Source organism: Canis lupus, chromosome X (assembly GCF_011100685.1).
Source record: "Canis lupus familiaris isolate Mischka breed German Shepherd chromosome X, alternate assembly UU_Cfam_GSD_1.0, whole genome shotgun sequence".
In the NCBI taxonomy this organism is placed as follows: Eukaryota; Metazoa; Chordata; class Mammalia; order Carnivora; family Canidae; genus Canis; species Canis lupus.
Window position 1 is genome coordinate 25,300,621 of NC_049260.1, and position 14,694 is coordinate 25,315,314.

The window sequence follows — 14,694 nt, forward strand, 5'->3', positions numbered from 1 at the left end:
ACAGTGAAATGAATGGAAAACATAAGTAACGTGGGCTTCGAGAGGTGGAAAAGCATTGTATAATGTCAGGAACATACTCATAAGCCCAAAGGAGAGAACAAAGAGAAGGGAGAACAAAGTGGAGACGTACTATTTGCATACTTTCTATGCATCTCCAGAGTACCTCTGTGCTGGATGAACAAGACATGGGCATAAGGGTCAGGCAAGCAGATTTGTCAGAATACAAAATGTAGTCTCTCTAAGGGTGGTCAGAAGCTAGAATGAATTGCTCTTCCTGAGGTCCTGTCTCCAAACACAAAATTTTTCTTTTGAGAACCCTGCAAGAAATCCATGTGTAAAATGTTTCATTGCTGTACATACTGCAGTGGGTTACCACTAAATTAGTAGCAACGGGCTTCTGTATTTGTGAAGTTACTGGAGACATACTTGTCTTCCTGCTGCTAACAACCAGAAAACTGGATAAAATATGTGAAACAGCAGCTTTCAGACACTGGACAATGCCCAGGACATTACAGCAGTCCCCAAGAGAAGGGAGATGAATGAAGTGAGCTCCTGGATTGCCTCACCTTTCTGCCAGCACTTTCTGGGATGAGATGCTGGAGGGAAAACCCAAGCTGAGCACGGTGGTTTCTTTGAGTTGAGCCATTTAGGGAGGCTGAGGTAGCTAGAATTTGAGGGCAGAGTATCAGAAAGGGGGAAGCTATACAGAGAAAGAGCTCTAGAAAACTTCCTATGGCTTCTCTTGGGCCTTGGGTTGAATACTGTGTGAATGTGTAGGTGGAAGATCTGAAAGGCTGGACACAGACATACCAGGAAGCCAACACCAAGCAGTTCCCAGGAGATCATGCATTCTTATCCACTTGCATTACTCTGGAGCAATTTGAGATTTTGATGGAAGTTTTAGGGGAAAGGTGATGATTTTTAGTTCAATGTGTTATTAGAACATCTAGGTAGACATAGGAAAATGATACAAGAAAACACATTTTTTAAATTATTTATTTGTTTATTCATGAAAGACAGACACACACACACACAGAGAGAGAGAGAGAGAGAGAGAGAGAGGTGCAGAGACACAGGCAGAAAGAAAAGCAGGCTCCATGCAGGGAGCCCGACGTGGGACTCGATCCCAGGTCTCCAGGATCACACCCTGGACCAAAGGCGGCGCTAAACTGCTGAGCCACCCAGGCTGCCCAAGAAAACACATTATTGACAAGTGACTGATGGAACGTGAGACATCCAAGAATCAATTCATAGAGGTAGTAGTTGAAGTCAAGAATATGTATACATACTCTTAGTAAAGAGATATGGAAAGGGGTAGGAAACTTGATCATTACTGAGCACCCCCTTCATGCCAGCACTAAGGTGGGTACTTTCGTGTGCTATCTTAACTTAGAACATTGTAATAATTATATCAGCTAGGTAATTGAATTCCAGTTGTAAAGATCAGAAAATTGGAATCAGAAAGGTAAAGTGGTTTGCTCAGGGTTCTACTACTGGAACCGGTAATTTTACTCAACATGTCACAGTAGTTATCCAGGTATGTGATACTCTAAAGCCCAATCTTATCCAACTGAAAAAGGCTGACAGGATTTCTGTGCTGAATTTCAGAGGAGCAAAGGATACTGTCTGGCTGTTCTTGAGGGTGTAACCATGGCCCACCAGGACTGCCTAACTTGGCCCCTCACCTGGCCCAGACTCTAATCTCACTTCCCAGTATTTACCTGTTATTCACTCTGGTCAGACAGAATGACTCCTAGGCGTTGTGTGGAGGCACAGGGCATGCTCCTTTGTCAGGCAATTACCCCCAACATCCCTTGCAGAAATCCTCATTGCTAGGATGCACTTGGCCTACTTTCTCATTTTCATTCAGTGTTCCGTTCACATACTGGTTCACCATGGAAGACTGCTTGACCACCTTATGTAAAATACTAATCATATCCATTTTCTATCCCTGCAATTGGCCTTATCTTTTCTTCACAGCACTTTTGTCTATCAGACAATATGGCCTATAATTATGTATGTTTTTTATTTTCTGCGCTCCAGATAGAATTAAGTTTCTTTTTTTTCTGCATCCTGGTGATCACATTTATTGAAAGAGTTGGAAAAAAATTAAAATGCCCTTTAGCTTAAGAATTTTTGAGTTATCTGCAAATCAACTCATTTCAGGAGTGGAAGAATCCTTGATCATTTCTTTTTTTTTTTTTTTGTATAAAACTGTATCTTCTTTATTTTGCATACTTTAATCTCAGAACAAAATAAACAAACACCACAATACACATCCAAACCCCTTGTCAAATGTCATGAGGGCTAGGGCTTAAGGCCCTTCTGTCCTGCCTCTAACAAAGACAGGAGGAGAAAAAAAAATCCACTAGACATCAGCAGAGGGAACCAGGTGAACCGGGGCCACTCAGGGCTGCTGGGGAGCCATGGGGACACTATACAGAGGGCACAAGGTCTGCAAGGAGAAATTAATCGACTTCTTCCATGCGAGAGGCATCCTCATCACCCTCAAGTGGAGGGATCTCATCAGGAACAGCAGCACTGGGTTCCTCCGCTGCCACTTCATCTTCATCGATGCCCAGGCCTAGCTTGATCATGCGGTAAATGCGGTTGGAGTGAGTCTGGGGATCCTCCAGTGAGAAGCCGGAGGAGAGTAGAGCTGTTTCAAACAGTAGCACCACCAGGTCCTTGACAGCCTTGTCGTTCTTATCTGCCTCTGCCTTCTGCCGCAGCGTCTCCACAATGGGGTGGTCAGGGTTGATCTCCAGATGCTTTTTGGCCATCATATAGCCCATTGTAGAGTTGTCCCGGAGTGCCTGGGCTTTCATGATCCGCTCCATGTTGGCAGTCCAGCCATAAGTGCTAGTCACGATGCAGCAGGGTGAAGATACCAGCCTGTTAGAGATGGTCACCTTTTCAACCTTCTTATCCAAGATTTCCTTCATGAGTTTGCAGAGATTCTCGAACTTGGCCTTGCTCTCCTCCATTTTCTTCTTCTCCTCTTCATCCTCAGGCAACTCCAGGCCCTCCAAAGCTGATCTCATAAATAACTTGGGAACCATTGCCAAGTCTGGCACTAAAGCATTCATGGAGGCCCTTCAGGCTGGTGCAGACATCTCCATGATTGGACAGTTTGGTGTTGGCTTTTATTCTGCTTATCTGGTGGCAGAGAAAGTGGTTGTTATCACAAAACACAATGATGATGAGCAGTATGCGTGGGAGTCTTCTGCTGGGGGCTCTTTCACTGTACGTGCAGACCATGGTGAGCCCATTGGCCGGGGTACCAAAGTGATCCTCCATCTTAAAGAAGACCAAACCGAATATTTAGAGGAGAGACGTGTCAAAGAAGTGGTGAAGAAACACTCCCAGTTCATAGGTTATCCCATCACTCTTTATTTGGAGAAGGAACGAGAGAAGGAAATTAGTGATGATGAGGCAGAGGAGGAGAAAGGGGAGAAAGAGGAAGAAGATAAAGATGATGAGGAGAAACCCAAGATTGAAAATGTGGGTTCAGATGAGGAGGATGATAGTGGGAAGGACAAGAAAAAAAGACCAAGAAGATTAAGGAAAAATACATTGATCAAGAAGAACTGAACAAGACCAAGCCCATTTGGACCAGAAACCCTGATGACATCACCCAGGAGGAATATGGAGAGTTTTACAAGAGCCTTACTAATGACTGGGAAGATCACCTGGCAGTCAAGCACTTCTCTGTAGAAGGTCAGCTGGAATTCAGGGCATTGCTGTTCATCCCTCGTCGGGCTCCTTTTGACCTCTTTGAGAACAAGAAGAAAAAGAACAATATCAAACTGTATGTCCGCCGTGTGTTTATCATGGACAGCTGTGAAGAATTGATACCAGAGTATCTCAACTTCATCCGTGGTGTGGTTGACTCCGAGGACCTGCCCCTGAACATCTCCCGAGAAATGCTCCAGCAGAGCAAAATCTTCAAGGTCATTCGCAAAAATATTGTGAAGAAGTGCCTTGAGCTCTTCTCTGAATTGGCAGAAGACAAGGAGAACTATAAGAAATTCTATGAGGCGTTCTCTAAAAACCTAAAGCTTGGAATCCATGAAGATTCCATTTCTTAATATCAAAATGAACGCAGGTTTCTCTTTTGGATGTCTTCTACATTTAAAGAGGCAATCATCCAAAACCTCCTATATTCCATACACGATAAATTCTTTGTTTCAGCCAACTCTTAATGGAGGAGCAACTAGTACAACACCATCTCCCCGGACAAAAAAGCATCAGAATATTCCGTTTTGTTGATTTATATATCTCTTCATATGTTTCTTCATCAATTTCTATAATAGTCAGTTTCTTCCACATCTCCCAATATCATATTTAAATGCCGATTATATGCATGTAATCTGCCTCGAAGCTCTCGGTCATTTCTCATTTTCACATAAATTCGCTCATCCAGGCTGAGCCTGATGAGATCCAGGGGCTCTTCTATGGTGTTGGTAGTTTGTTGCTGGTCCACGTCATCCGCCATCTTTCAAACCCTGCGCCCTTTCCCCTAGAATTAAGTTTCTTGAGCTAAAATACTTTATCTGTTTGAATCGTTGCTTTTTTACCTGTGCGCAGAACAGGTCCTAGCATATAGAATGTTTCCCATAAATGTACATGAATGAATGAGAACCCTGTTTTAGGTTACAGACCCTTTGAGAATTGACAAAAGATATGGACACCCATAAATGCACATATGTATAGATAGCTTTGCTTCCCACAAGTTCAATCAGTCTATAAATCTATTTGACTTCCAGAGAGCTCCATTTCAAAACTAAAGAATCAGAGAAGTAGAAAAGTGATGAAAGTAATTTTTTAAATTGGGGAAGTGGAAGGGATAATTAAAAATAAAGGAATGGCCAGTTGTGTCAAGCTAGAATTCAGAATGAATGAGTTTGATATATTGTTTCATCTTGGCAAGGAAGCTAGTGGTGACCTTCAAGAATTCAGTTCCCACATAGAGGTGAGCAAATACTGATGGACTAGGCATTAAACAAAGTGTAGATAGCAAGGGACTGGAATCAGGTTGATGATTTGGGATCATGGTTAAAGGGTAACAGATGAAGATAAAGAAAGGTGACTTGCTTTCTTGTTGATGCTGAAGTTATTGGTAAAATTAAGACTAAATCCCAGGTTTCTTGATAACTGTCCTTGAATAAAGTATAACAGTTCAGAACACAGGCTCTGGAGAAAGCAGAATTCCACCACTTATTGTGATTTTAAGCAAATACTTACAATTCTTCAGGCTTCCATTGATTATCTGTAAAATGTCGTCAATAATAAAGTCGTGATGAGTTAATGTATAAGATTAACATAAGTGTTACAAAGTGTTACAAATGGTACAAAGAAACCACTTAATAAATTTTACCTATCATTTTTATCATCCCATAAAGATAGTCCCATGTCTGTTATTGCTTATTATTCTATGCATTGTTTAACACACTCCCTGTTACATAGCATGTTTATATTATTGTGACTATCATGTAATAAGTGAATATTAGATAGCAAATAGAATAATTGACAATAAATGGAAGAAAATAATTAGAGCAATAGCTAGAATGGTTACACAGTGAAGTAAAGATTTCTTAACCAATACAAATCCATTCATTATTCTCTGGGTTCAGCTGGATGGCACATCTTTGCATGTAGAGTTGCATGTAGTGTTTTCTGGGCTCACTCATGATTTTGTGCTCAGCTGATGGCCCATGGCCTTACTCACATATCTGATGGTGGGATATCTTTCAGCAGGGCAGAGGGGATATTTTGCACATGTGTCTGTCATTGTCTAGCAGACTGGACTGGGCTCCTTCACATCACAGTGATCACAGAGTTTCCTAAGAGCATCAAGAGAGGGAAAACCCCAATAAAGAAGCCCTTTCCAAGTTTCTGTTTGCATTATATTGACTATTATCTCATTGAACACAGCAAGAATTATGACCAGGTCAAGAGTCAGTGTGGGTAGGCACAGCCCAGGGCCTGGATAACAAGGAAGGTAATCACTGTGACCTTTGATGTACATATTGTTGATGAAGAAGGCAAGATGGACTTCAGAAAGGAAGAATTCATGGGACCAAAAATTCTCAAGAGCTAGAAGGGGGTACATCTCCCTCTGATACTGAAAAGAAAGATGAGATCATGGGCGCAAAGAGGAGATGTTGCTGTCAAGAGAAATACAGCAGTTCACAGCAGACTTGCTTACTCCTCCTTTGTGTTTACATCCTATTAGAAGATTTAAAACCTGGAAATCACTTCAAAATAGATTAACCAAAACAGGCACTGGAAGAGTTATTTTGAGAAGCTTTCTTGCTTGATTCTTCCCAAATTCCAGATCATCCCACTTTGGCTCTGTGGGCTACAGAAAACCCTAAAATGTGAAATTCGTGTATACATAATTTCCTCTCAGCGAATAAACTGATCATGAAGCTGAAGCAACCTGGCATATCCATTCCAGTGTCAAATCCTATAGAGATGGCTTTCAATCTAGTCACTTTTTTCCTGGAACCCACCAAGCCTTCCATTTTAAAAGAATGGTCATTATACTGAAAAAATGTATCTTAAAATTATGTTTTAAAATGTTGAATCTTAGGGGCACCTGAGTGGTTCAGCTGGTTGAGCATTCCCACTCTTGATCTCGGCTCAGGTCATGGTCTCACAGTTGTGAGTTTGAGCCCCATGTTGGGATCTGCATTGGGTATGGAGCCTACTGAAAAAAAATAATAAGTAAAATGTTGAATTTCAAAAGATAATACTTTCAACTTAGATTTAAAAATTTCTTGAAAAGTAATACATGGACATTTGTGTAAAAGTTCAAATAGTAAAAAATTATTTAAATGAAAATAATGCCCCCTTCCCCAAGACAACTATTGTTAAAAGCTTCTAATTTGAACATTGAATGAAAGTTTGATGTTATTAACAAAAGAGATATGTTTGTTTAGATGTGAGAATCATACTTCTTAGTTTTTTAAGCAGTTATTATCTTCTATAGATAATTAAATGTTTATGGCACCAAAAAGAATTTCCTTATCTTACCTAAAATTTAATTCTGTGCATTTTCAGACAGACAGGCACACACAATCACATGCTCACCCTCATACATGCACATACACCTTTTTTTGCATTTTGAGCACTGACATTGGCTTTGGGTTACTATATATTCAGGGAGTATTTTTGGCTGAGGGCACTTTACAGGACTGAATCATATTTACTGGAAATAGGCTTCATTTTCCTTCCTCCCATTAGCCAAGGACATTATCTGGGACTACATCCAAATAAATCTTTACTACACACTCAGCTTAATTGGTGTTTCTCAATAATATTGCTTGTTTTTAAATAATTTCAAAGTTACCTGGAGGTAGCTTAATATATAAATATAACAGAAAATATGAAATTGTGAGGTCAAGAATCATGTTTTTCAACCAGAAAAACATTTCTTTTTGTTTTAACAGACATTGAATTATGATCAAGTAACTAGGAAATGAAGCATTCAACAGTAATCAGTTCATTGACTGGCTGTTTTGGTCTTTTATGGAGCTACATTTGTGGAACAAAATTCAGAGACAAGGGTATTGGAAAGGTAATTAGTGCATTGATTTCATGGTTGTCTTTAAGGAAAAATAAAGAAATAGAAACTCACAATAGGAAAGAAATTTAGGCAATTGCTTTCTTCATGAGACAGGTTGAATTCTTCATACTATTTAAAAACAATGACATTGGTGTCCTTTTAAATAGAATTGCTAGTTCCGCAGATGGGTGAAATAGATAAAGGGGATTAAGAATACACTAACCTTGATGAGCACGAACCTTGATTCAACTATAGGATTGTTGAATCATTATATCATACACTTGAAACTAAAATGACACTGTGTGCTAATTGTACTTGAATAAAAAAGAAAAACATGGCTAGTTCCTCATTTAGGAGAATTCAGAACAGTAATATCTGTAGTTAATTTAAAAGTAGGGAGTGGTTATTCATATTTTTAAAAGATCCTTTATGTTCTCAATGGATGATCACCAAATTCTTCTACATAACCAGCTATTAAGTATGATTCTAATTTATGAAAGTCAAGCCTCATGTCCTTTCAATTTTAGAATAAATTTGTTGTCCTTTCCCAAATAAGTGAGTTCACTGAATGTGTTGAGGGGTTATGAGTACTCTTGGTCTTGAAATAATTTATTCCTATGGGAATATGCCAACTAAGTATGATCTTTCCACCAGAAAAGATGGTAGTATGGAAGGATGAAAGAGGTTTAATATACTCACTCTCAGTTGCTTTTATTACTGTATAGAAATGAATACAAAGATTACCTTAAATAGTTAATAATAAAAACATATTTAAAAACATACTTTTCATCTTAGGAATAATTTATATGATCTTTTGCATCAACTGTATGTGGCTAGTTAGATCTGACTTATATAAATAGTGAAAAAAAAAATTAATTCCTTGTGCATCAGCCAGCAAAGAGCAAACTAAAAAGTTACTTGCTTTTCTACATTTTCTTCTAAATTTAGAAATTGTTAACAAGCAATGTTAATGATTTAAGAGACATGAACTTGGTTATTTAGTGTTTTGATTATAACCATTATAAAATATGATGAACCATTCCACTCTTTGTAGTCTCATCTAGCAGAATTTAGAAAGAGTAGAAGTTGGAGAGAAGATGATAACTGAATTTCACATACACTAAGGTAGATATATCCTAATGATAAATTCTCTAAAGTTTCCTGTGTAAAAGTGTTCTTTAGGGGCTCCTGGGTGGCTCAGTTGGTTAAGCATCTGGCTCTTGGTTTGGGCTCAAGTTATGATCCCTGAGTCCTGGGACTGAGCCCTGCATTGGGCTCCCTGCTCAGCAAGGGATCTGCTTCTCCCTCTTCTTCCACCCCTCCCCTTGCTTGTGCTTGTGCTCTCTCTCTCTCTCTTACTGTCTCTCTGTCTCAAATAAGTGAATAAAATCTTTTTTAAAAAAATATTTTTTAATTCTCCTAGTAATGTTACCCAGTAAACCAAGATAATAGTGCTTTATCTTTATATGTTATTACTATAATTCTAGTTGAAAAGTATGAGATATTAGAAATGGTTGAAAGACAATGAGACTAAACCAGAGTGCCTCTGGTAACACTTTACATAAATAGTGGAATTGCACATTTAATTGTATTGTCTGAATCCTTCATGTGTAGTGAAGGTTACAGAATCTTTCTCAGTATCTCCACTCTGTGTAGTGGAAGGCATTTTGTCTTCCACTCTAGCACCTAAAAATCTAAGAGAAAGAGTAAGAAACAGACAAATGAACAGAAACAAAAGAGAGAGATTATAACGGTCTGTGCCTCTCTGGAAGTTATATTTTCTTAAAAAATTTTTAAAAATTTAAAAGTTCTCTAAGGGTACCTACAAAATAGGTAGATATTTGGCATCATGAAGATCCAGACTCATTTGAGACTAGATATTAACAGCTATGAAAACTTGATACTATGGAAGAAAGTATGAATTTTGCACTCAAACAGGTATGAGTTTGTATCCTGATTTAATCCTTTACAGGTAGTACAACTATAATAATTGTTGATTACTTGAATACTCTGAGTCTTAGTTTCCTCATCTGCAAAATAGAGGTCATGCCAACTCATATCTTTGATGTGAATGTAATAAACTGCCAGACACACAGAGAGGACCCAATGAAGTTTATTTTTCTTCTCCTTTTGGCTAGAAAATAGGCAACACTACCAAATATGCCCATTTGTCCTAGCTGTAGATTCCATGCAAAATGATCTTCTCATAACTTAGAATGTAATTTTGATATAGAAGTTAATTTATTCTTTCCTCCCTTCCTCCTTTGTTCCCCTCCCTCCCTTCCTTTCTTTCCTTTATATTCTTTATTCCCACTACCTATCTAGAATACCTAAAATTCTAGCAAAAAGTATATAATAAACATTTTTATACATAGCTATAGATTCTCATAGATAATCTGATTTGCCTTCACATTAATTCACTTAAGTATCTACTGTATAACAAGTACCAAGTCAGCTTCTGAGGATGGAAAATTGAGCAGTTTTTATGCCTTTCAGGTTTGGGTTCAGTGATAGAGTCAAGAAATCACTACCATAAGATACTGTGAAAAGAAGGCTAGGATCATGCACAGCCTGTAAAGCAAACAGGCTATAAGGAGCAGCATGGAGGTGACAATGGATAGTTAATGACATAAGGAGTAGTGGTCAAAGAAGTGTTCTCCTCAAAGGAGAAGAAATGGGATAAGTTTTACCAAATGAGTATTAGTAAGTTAAATCAAGAAGAGGGAAGAAGACATTTGAGAAAGTGTGAACAGCATTTATGAAAGCATGAGAGTGTGAAGAAACAAGATGCTTCTTCTGGAAAGATTTCTGTGGCAGATTGTGTTTTTCAAAATATCTGCAACAATGTTTCCAGACCCACATGCTTTCCAGAACCTTACCATTCTTCCATTAAAAGGTAGAGTCTATATCCCTTCCCCTGAACCTGGGCGAGCTTTGGAGAACTGCTTTGTTAATAAAGTATGGTGAACATGACACTTTGTGATTTCCAGGGGTAGGTCCTAAAAGATGGTGCGGCTTCTTCCACTTCTCTTGAAAATATGTCTTTAAAGTCTTGAGCCTCTGTGTAAGAAGTCCAGACTCCCTGAAGCTACTGTGCTGAAGCAAACACATAGATGGGGGAGATGCCTAAGGGGTTCTAGGTCTTGCAGCTCCTGGCTTCTCAAGACTTCACAGACCACACATGAATAGGTCCACCTTTGAGACGATGTGCAACCTTAGGCACTGAAACAACTGTAGGTGGATGCGCCATTCTGTAGAAGAACTACCTAGCTGAGTCAGCCCATAGACTGAACAATGGGAGATGATAGTATTAAATTACTACTACTGTTTTAACCCACTGTTGGGGGTGGTTTGTTATCTAACAATAAGTAGCTAATATACCTTTCTTTTTTTTAATATACCTTTCTTGATTATCCTCCTACCTTGTGTCTGCCTTAGAATTGTTTTCTAACATTCTGTTGACTTGACTGAATTCTTTACTAGTCCATAATTCCCAGGATGGCAGGGCCCAGGCCTCTCATACTCATTGTTGCATCCCCTATACTTAGCAGAATGGTTGGCACACAGTACATGTTCAATATATACCTGGTCAGTGAATGGATTATATGTTTAGAGAGTGAGAAAGGTATGGTCAGTGGGAGATAAGGCTAGAGAGGCTGGTAGGAGATAGATCAAAAGCATCATGTATATTACACTGAAGCATTTGTCTTTATTTTGAAAGCTATAGGGATGTATAGAAGAATTTGGGCACTGGAATGACATGATCAAATTCATACTTAGGAAGATCACACAGGTAGTGGTATGGGAGATGGAATAAGATCAAAATGAGGAATATTGGTAGGCATGGGGAAGATCTGGTGTGAAGGAGTGGCAATGAGATTCAGAGAATGATGGATACTGAAATATTGAGGATAGAGAATTTACGTAATAGATTAAATAGCAATCTTCTGCCACATGGGCTTTCATTTATAGTTTTCAAAAAGTTAATTACATCTCTTACATATGCCCCTTTAGGGCAGTTTTTAAAAGTTTCTTTGTTTGATTTTGTATTGACTTCATAATTACTGATTATTTCTGCCAGACAGAAATCGGCCCCAGTAGTACCATAACCCAGAGATAAACAACTATGCCTTATGTATTAATTTCTTGTGATCTCAAGCAGTTAATAGACTTGAGCTAACTCATCATGTTGATCTTTTGGGAAATGAATTTCCTAGCTGCTCATATGTCCTCTAAACTTAGACATCTTCTTTCTTTGGAAAATATGTTTCCCAACCAAGTTAACTATTATTTTTAGTTGCAGCCCTGAAACTTTACTGTTGTAAGAGTATCTGCTTTCTAGGAGACATGAAATACTAGTTACCGGCCATGTTTCCAGTCGTTTCGAATAAAGGTCACTTCCATGAGATGACTTGTGGGGTAGAGGAGATGTAAGGAGTGAGAAGATGATGTGATGGTAATCTTTGGAAAGGATGAATAATCCTTGAACAGAAGAAAACCAAAACAGTATCTAAGAGGATGTGAAGCTAACACTATAGTACTAAAATTAAGATCAGTGTACTGGAGCATGTTTAAGGACCAATCCTCAGAACTAAAGGGACGTAGCAGACACTGCTGGTAGCTTATCTGATAACTATTCTCATCTTTTCTATTAGGATAGAAAACAAGGTGCCCAGCTAAAAGAACTACATTTCCCAGCTGCCTGTGCAGCTAAGGATGACCATGTGACATAGCAAAAGCTAATAAGATATAAGTGAAAGTTGCTGGATGGGACCTCTGGGAAAATTCTTTAAAAGGATAGACTCAACTGACCTATATTATCTGCCTTAAACTTTTCTCTTTTCTGGACTACAGTTATGATGTTGATGGAGGAATTACTACCTTGCAACTGTGATCATAAGGATAAAAGCTGCTAGCTAAGGTTAGAGGAGTAGAAAGCTAGAAGAAGCTAGAGTCCCTGATGGCATGAATTATGATGACTTCTGGACTTTTTGTTTTATGAAAATAATAACCCACTGTATTAGTTGGTTCTAGTTCTCCAAAGAACTAGAACACACACACACCAACACATACACACAGATACAGAGATACAGATTTTGAGAAAGAGGTTGAGATTTATTTGAAGCAATTGGCTCAAACTTGTGGGGGCTGAAAAGTGTGAAATTTTCAGGGCAGGCGAACAGATGGAAACTCAGGCAGGATTTCTATATTGTATTCTTGAGGCAGAATTTCTTCTTCAGGAAACATAGCTCTTAAGGCCATCAACTGATTAGATGAGGCCACACCTAATTTATGCAGGGCAATCTACTCTATTTAAAGTCTACTCATTGTAAATACTAGTCACATTAAAAAAAAAATACCTTCACGGCAACATCTAGGCTACTGTTTAACAACTGGGCACCATAACCTAGATAAGTTGGGAAATAAAATTAACCATCACACCTTCTAAATTGTTTGAATCCCTGGTTAATTGGGTTCTATTGCAAGCACAAGCACAAAATACGTTAATTATTAGTGGCAAGGGAAAGAGATCATATCTCTCAAAATGAGTAGTTCTAGGTGGTAGGAATGGAGAATGAGCAGGAATAAGGATGGAGGAGCAGAGGAGGACATAGATTAATTAAATACTATCTTAGCTGCTAGCATCATCTTAGCTTCTGTTCACATCTGCTGATGTTCATCTTGTAGACTTCAAAGGGTCTGAATCTAAAAGTTTGGAATCTCCTGACCCATCAAGGTGGACAGTGCATTAGTCATTGACCTCACTTTTCCCCATTTTTTCAAAGATTTTATTTATTTATTCATGAGAATACACAGAGAGGAGAGAGAGAGAGAGACAGAGAGAGACAGAGAGACAGAGACACAGGCAGAGGGAGAAGCAGGCTCCATGCAGAGAGCCCGATGTGGGACTGGATCCCAGGTCTCCAGGATCATGCCCTGGGCTGAAGGCGGTGTTAAACCGCTGAGCCACCTGGGCTGCCCTCCCCATTTTTTTATTGTAAGAATACTATAATGATTAGGCAAAATGCATTGGCAGATGGAGTCAGCCATTGAACACATATCAAAGAGAAATGAGAAAAGTTCAAGTTCATTATTTCTCTGATCTGTTAAGGGCACCTTTCCTTGAAATACAACTGTTTTCTCTCCCCAAGCTGCAGAATCAGTCATATTTTAGTGCATTATTTCAAAGGCCTGTTGCGATCCTTTTGTTTCCTAGTGAGATTGAAGTTGTAACATCAGCTCCTGCCATTACTTATTTATTTAGACTGCTTGTCTACAGTTTGGGGTAAACCTTGTAGGGTTATTTTGAGGGCCAGTCTACTCCAGCTTTAAGATTTGGGATTTCATGGGTGAGTCAATCAGCTTCTTTAGTTCCTAGTTTCCTTACTTGTAAAATGAGGTGTTCACTCTAGATAATCTTTAAATTCACTTCCAGTATAAAATGTTATCATTTTGTGGTATTATCTAAGAGTTCTTTGTACCTTGGCAGGAAAAAAAATTCTTAAAGTAACTCTCCACCCTGGAATTCATAATTTCTCTGTCTGCACCCGCAGAGTCAAGTAGGACTATGCTGGCTGTTTGTAACCCTCAGTGGGTGCTCACATTTTTCAGCTTTCATTCAAGTATGACTTTATATAATAAAATTTACCCTTTTGAAGTATATACTTGTATAATCATGACTGCAGTCAAAGCATAGAGTATTTTCATAATTCCCCAGAGTTTCCTTATGCCTCCTCCTACCTCCAGTTCTCTAGAAACCATGGCTGTCCCTGTATTTTTTCCTTTATTAGAAGGTCATTTAAATGGAATCAGAGAGAATGTAGTCTTATGTGGCTGGCTTTTCCCACTTACCTTAGTGATGTGAAATCTGCCCAACTTCTTACATGTATCAGTATAGATTATTCCTTTTTATTGTTTAGTACTGTAGTGTTGTATGATTTTTTAAAAATATTTTATTTATTCATAAGAGACACAGAGACAGAGGCAGAGACATAGGCAGAGGGAGAAGCAGGCTCCCTGCAGGGAACCCGATGTGGGACTTGATCACGATGGGATGGGATCATGCCCTGAGCAGAAGGCAGATGCTCAACCACTGAGCCACCCAGGCACCCATGTTGTAT

General features: G+C 38.8%; 1 protein-coding gene and 1 pseudogene across 1 annotated transcript; one reads left to right on the top strand and one right to left on the bottom strand.

Annotated features, from left to right (window-relative positions):
* Window positions 1–2,871: 2,871 nt before the first annotated feature.
* Window positions 2,872–4,091, top strand: LOC612100 (heat shock protein HSP 90-beta-like). The gene is given in 2 exon segments (XM_038588777.1): window positions 2,872–3,541; window positions 3,544–4,091. Coding segments are annotated over 2 exon segments (1,218 nt in total).
* An 84-nt stretch (window positions 4,092–4,175) lies between these two features.
* On the bottom strand, window positions 4,176–4,508 carry LOC100686424 (annotated as a pseudogene).
* Window positions 4,509–14,694: the final 10,186 nt, after the last annotated feature.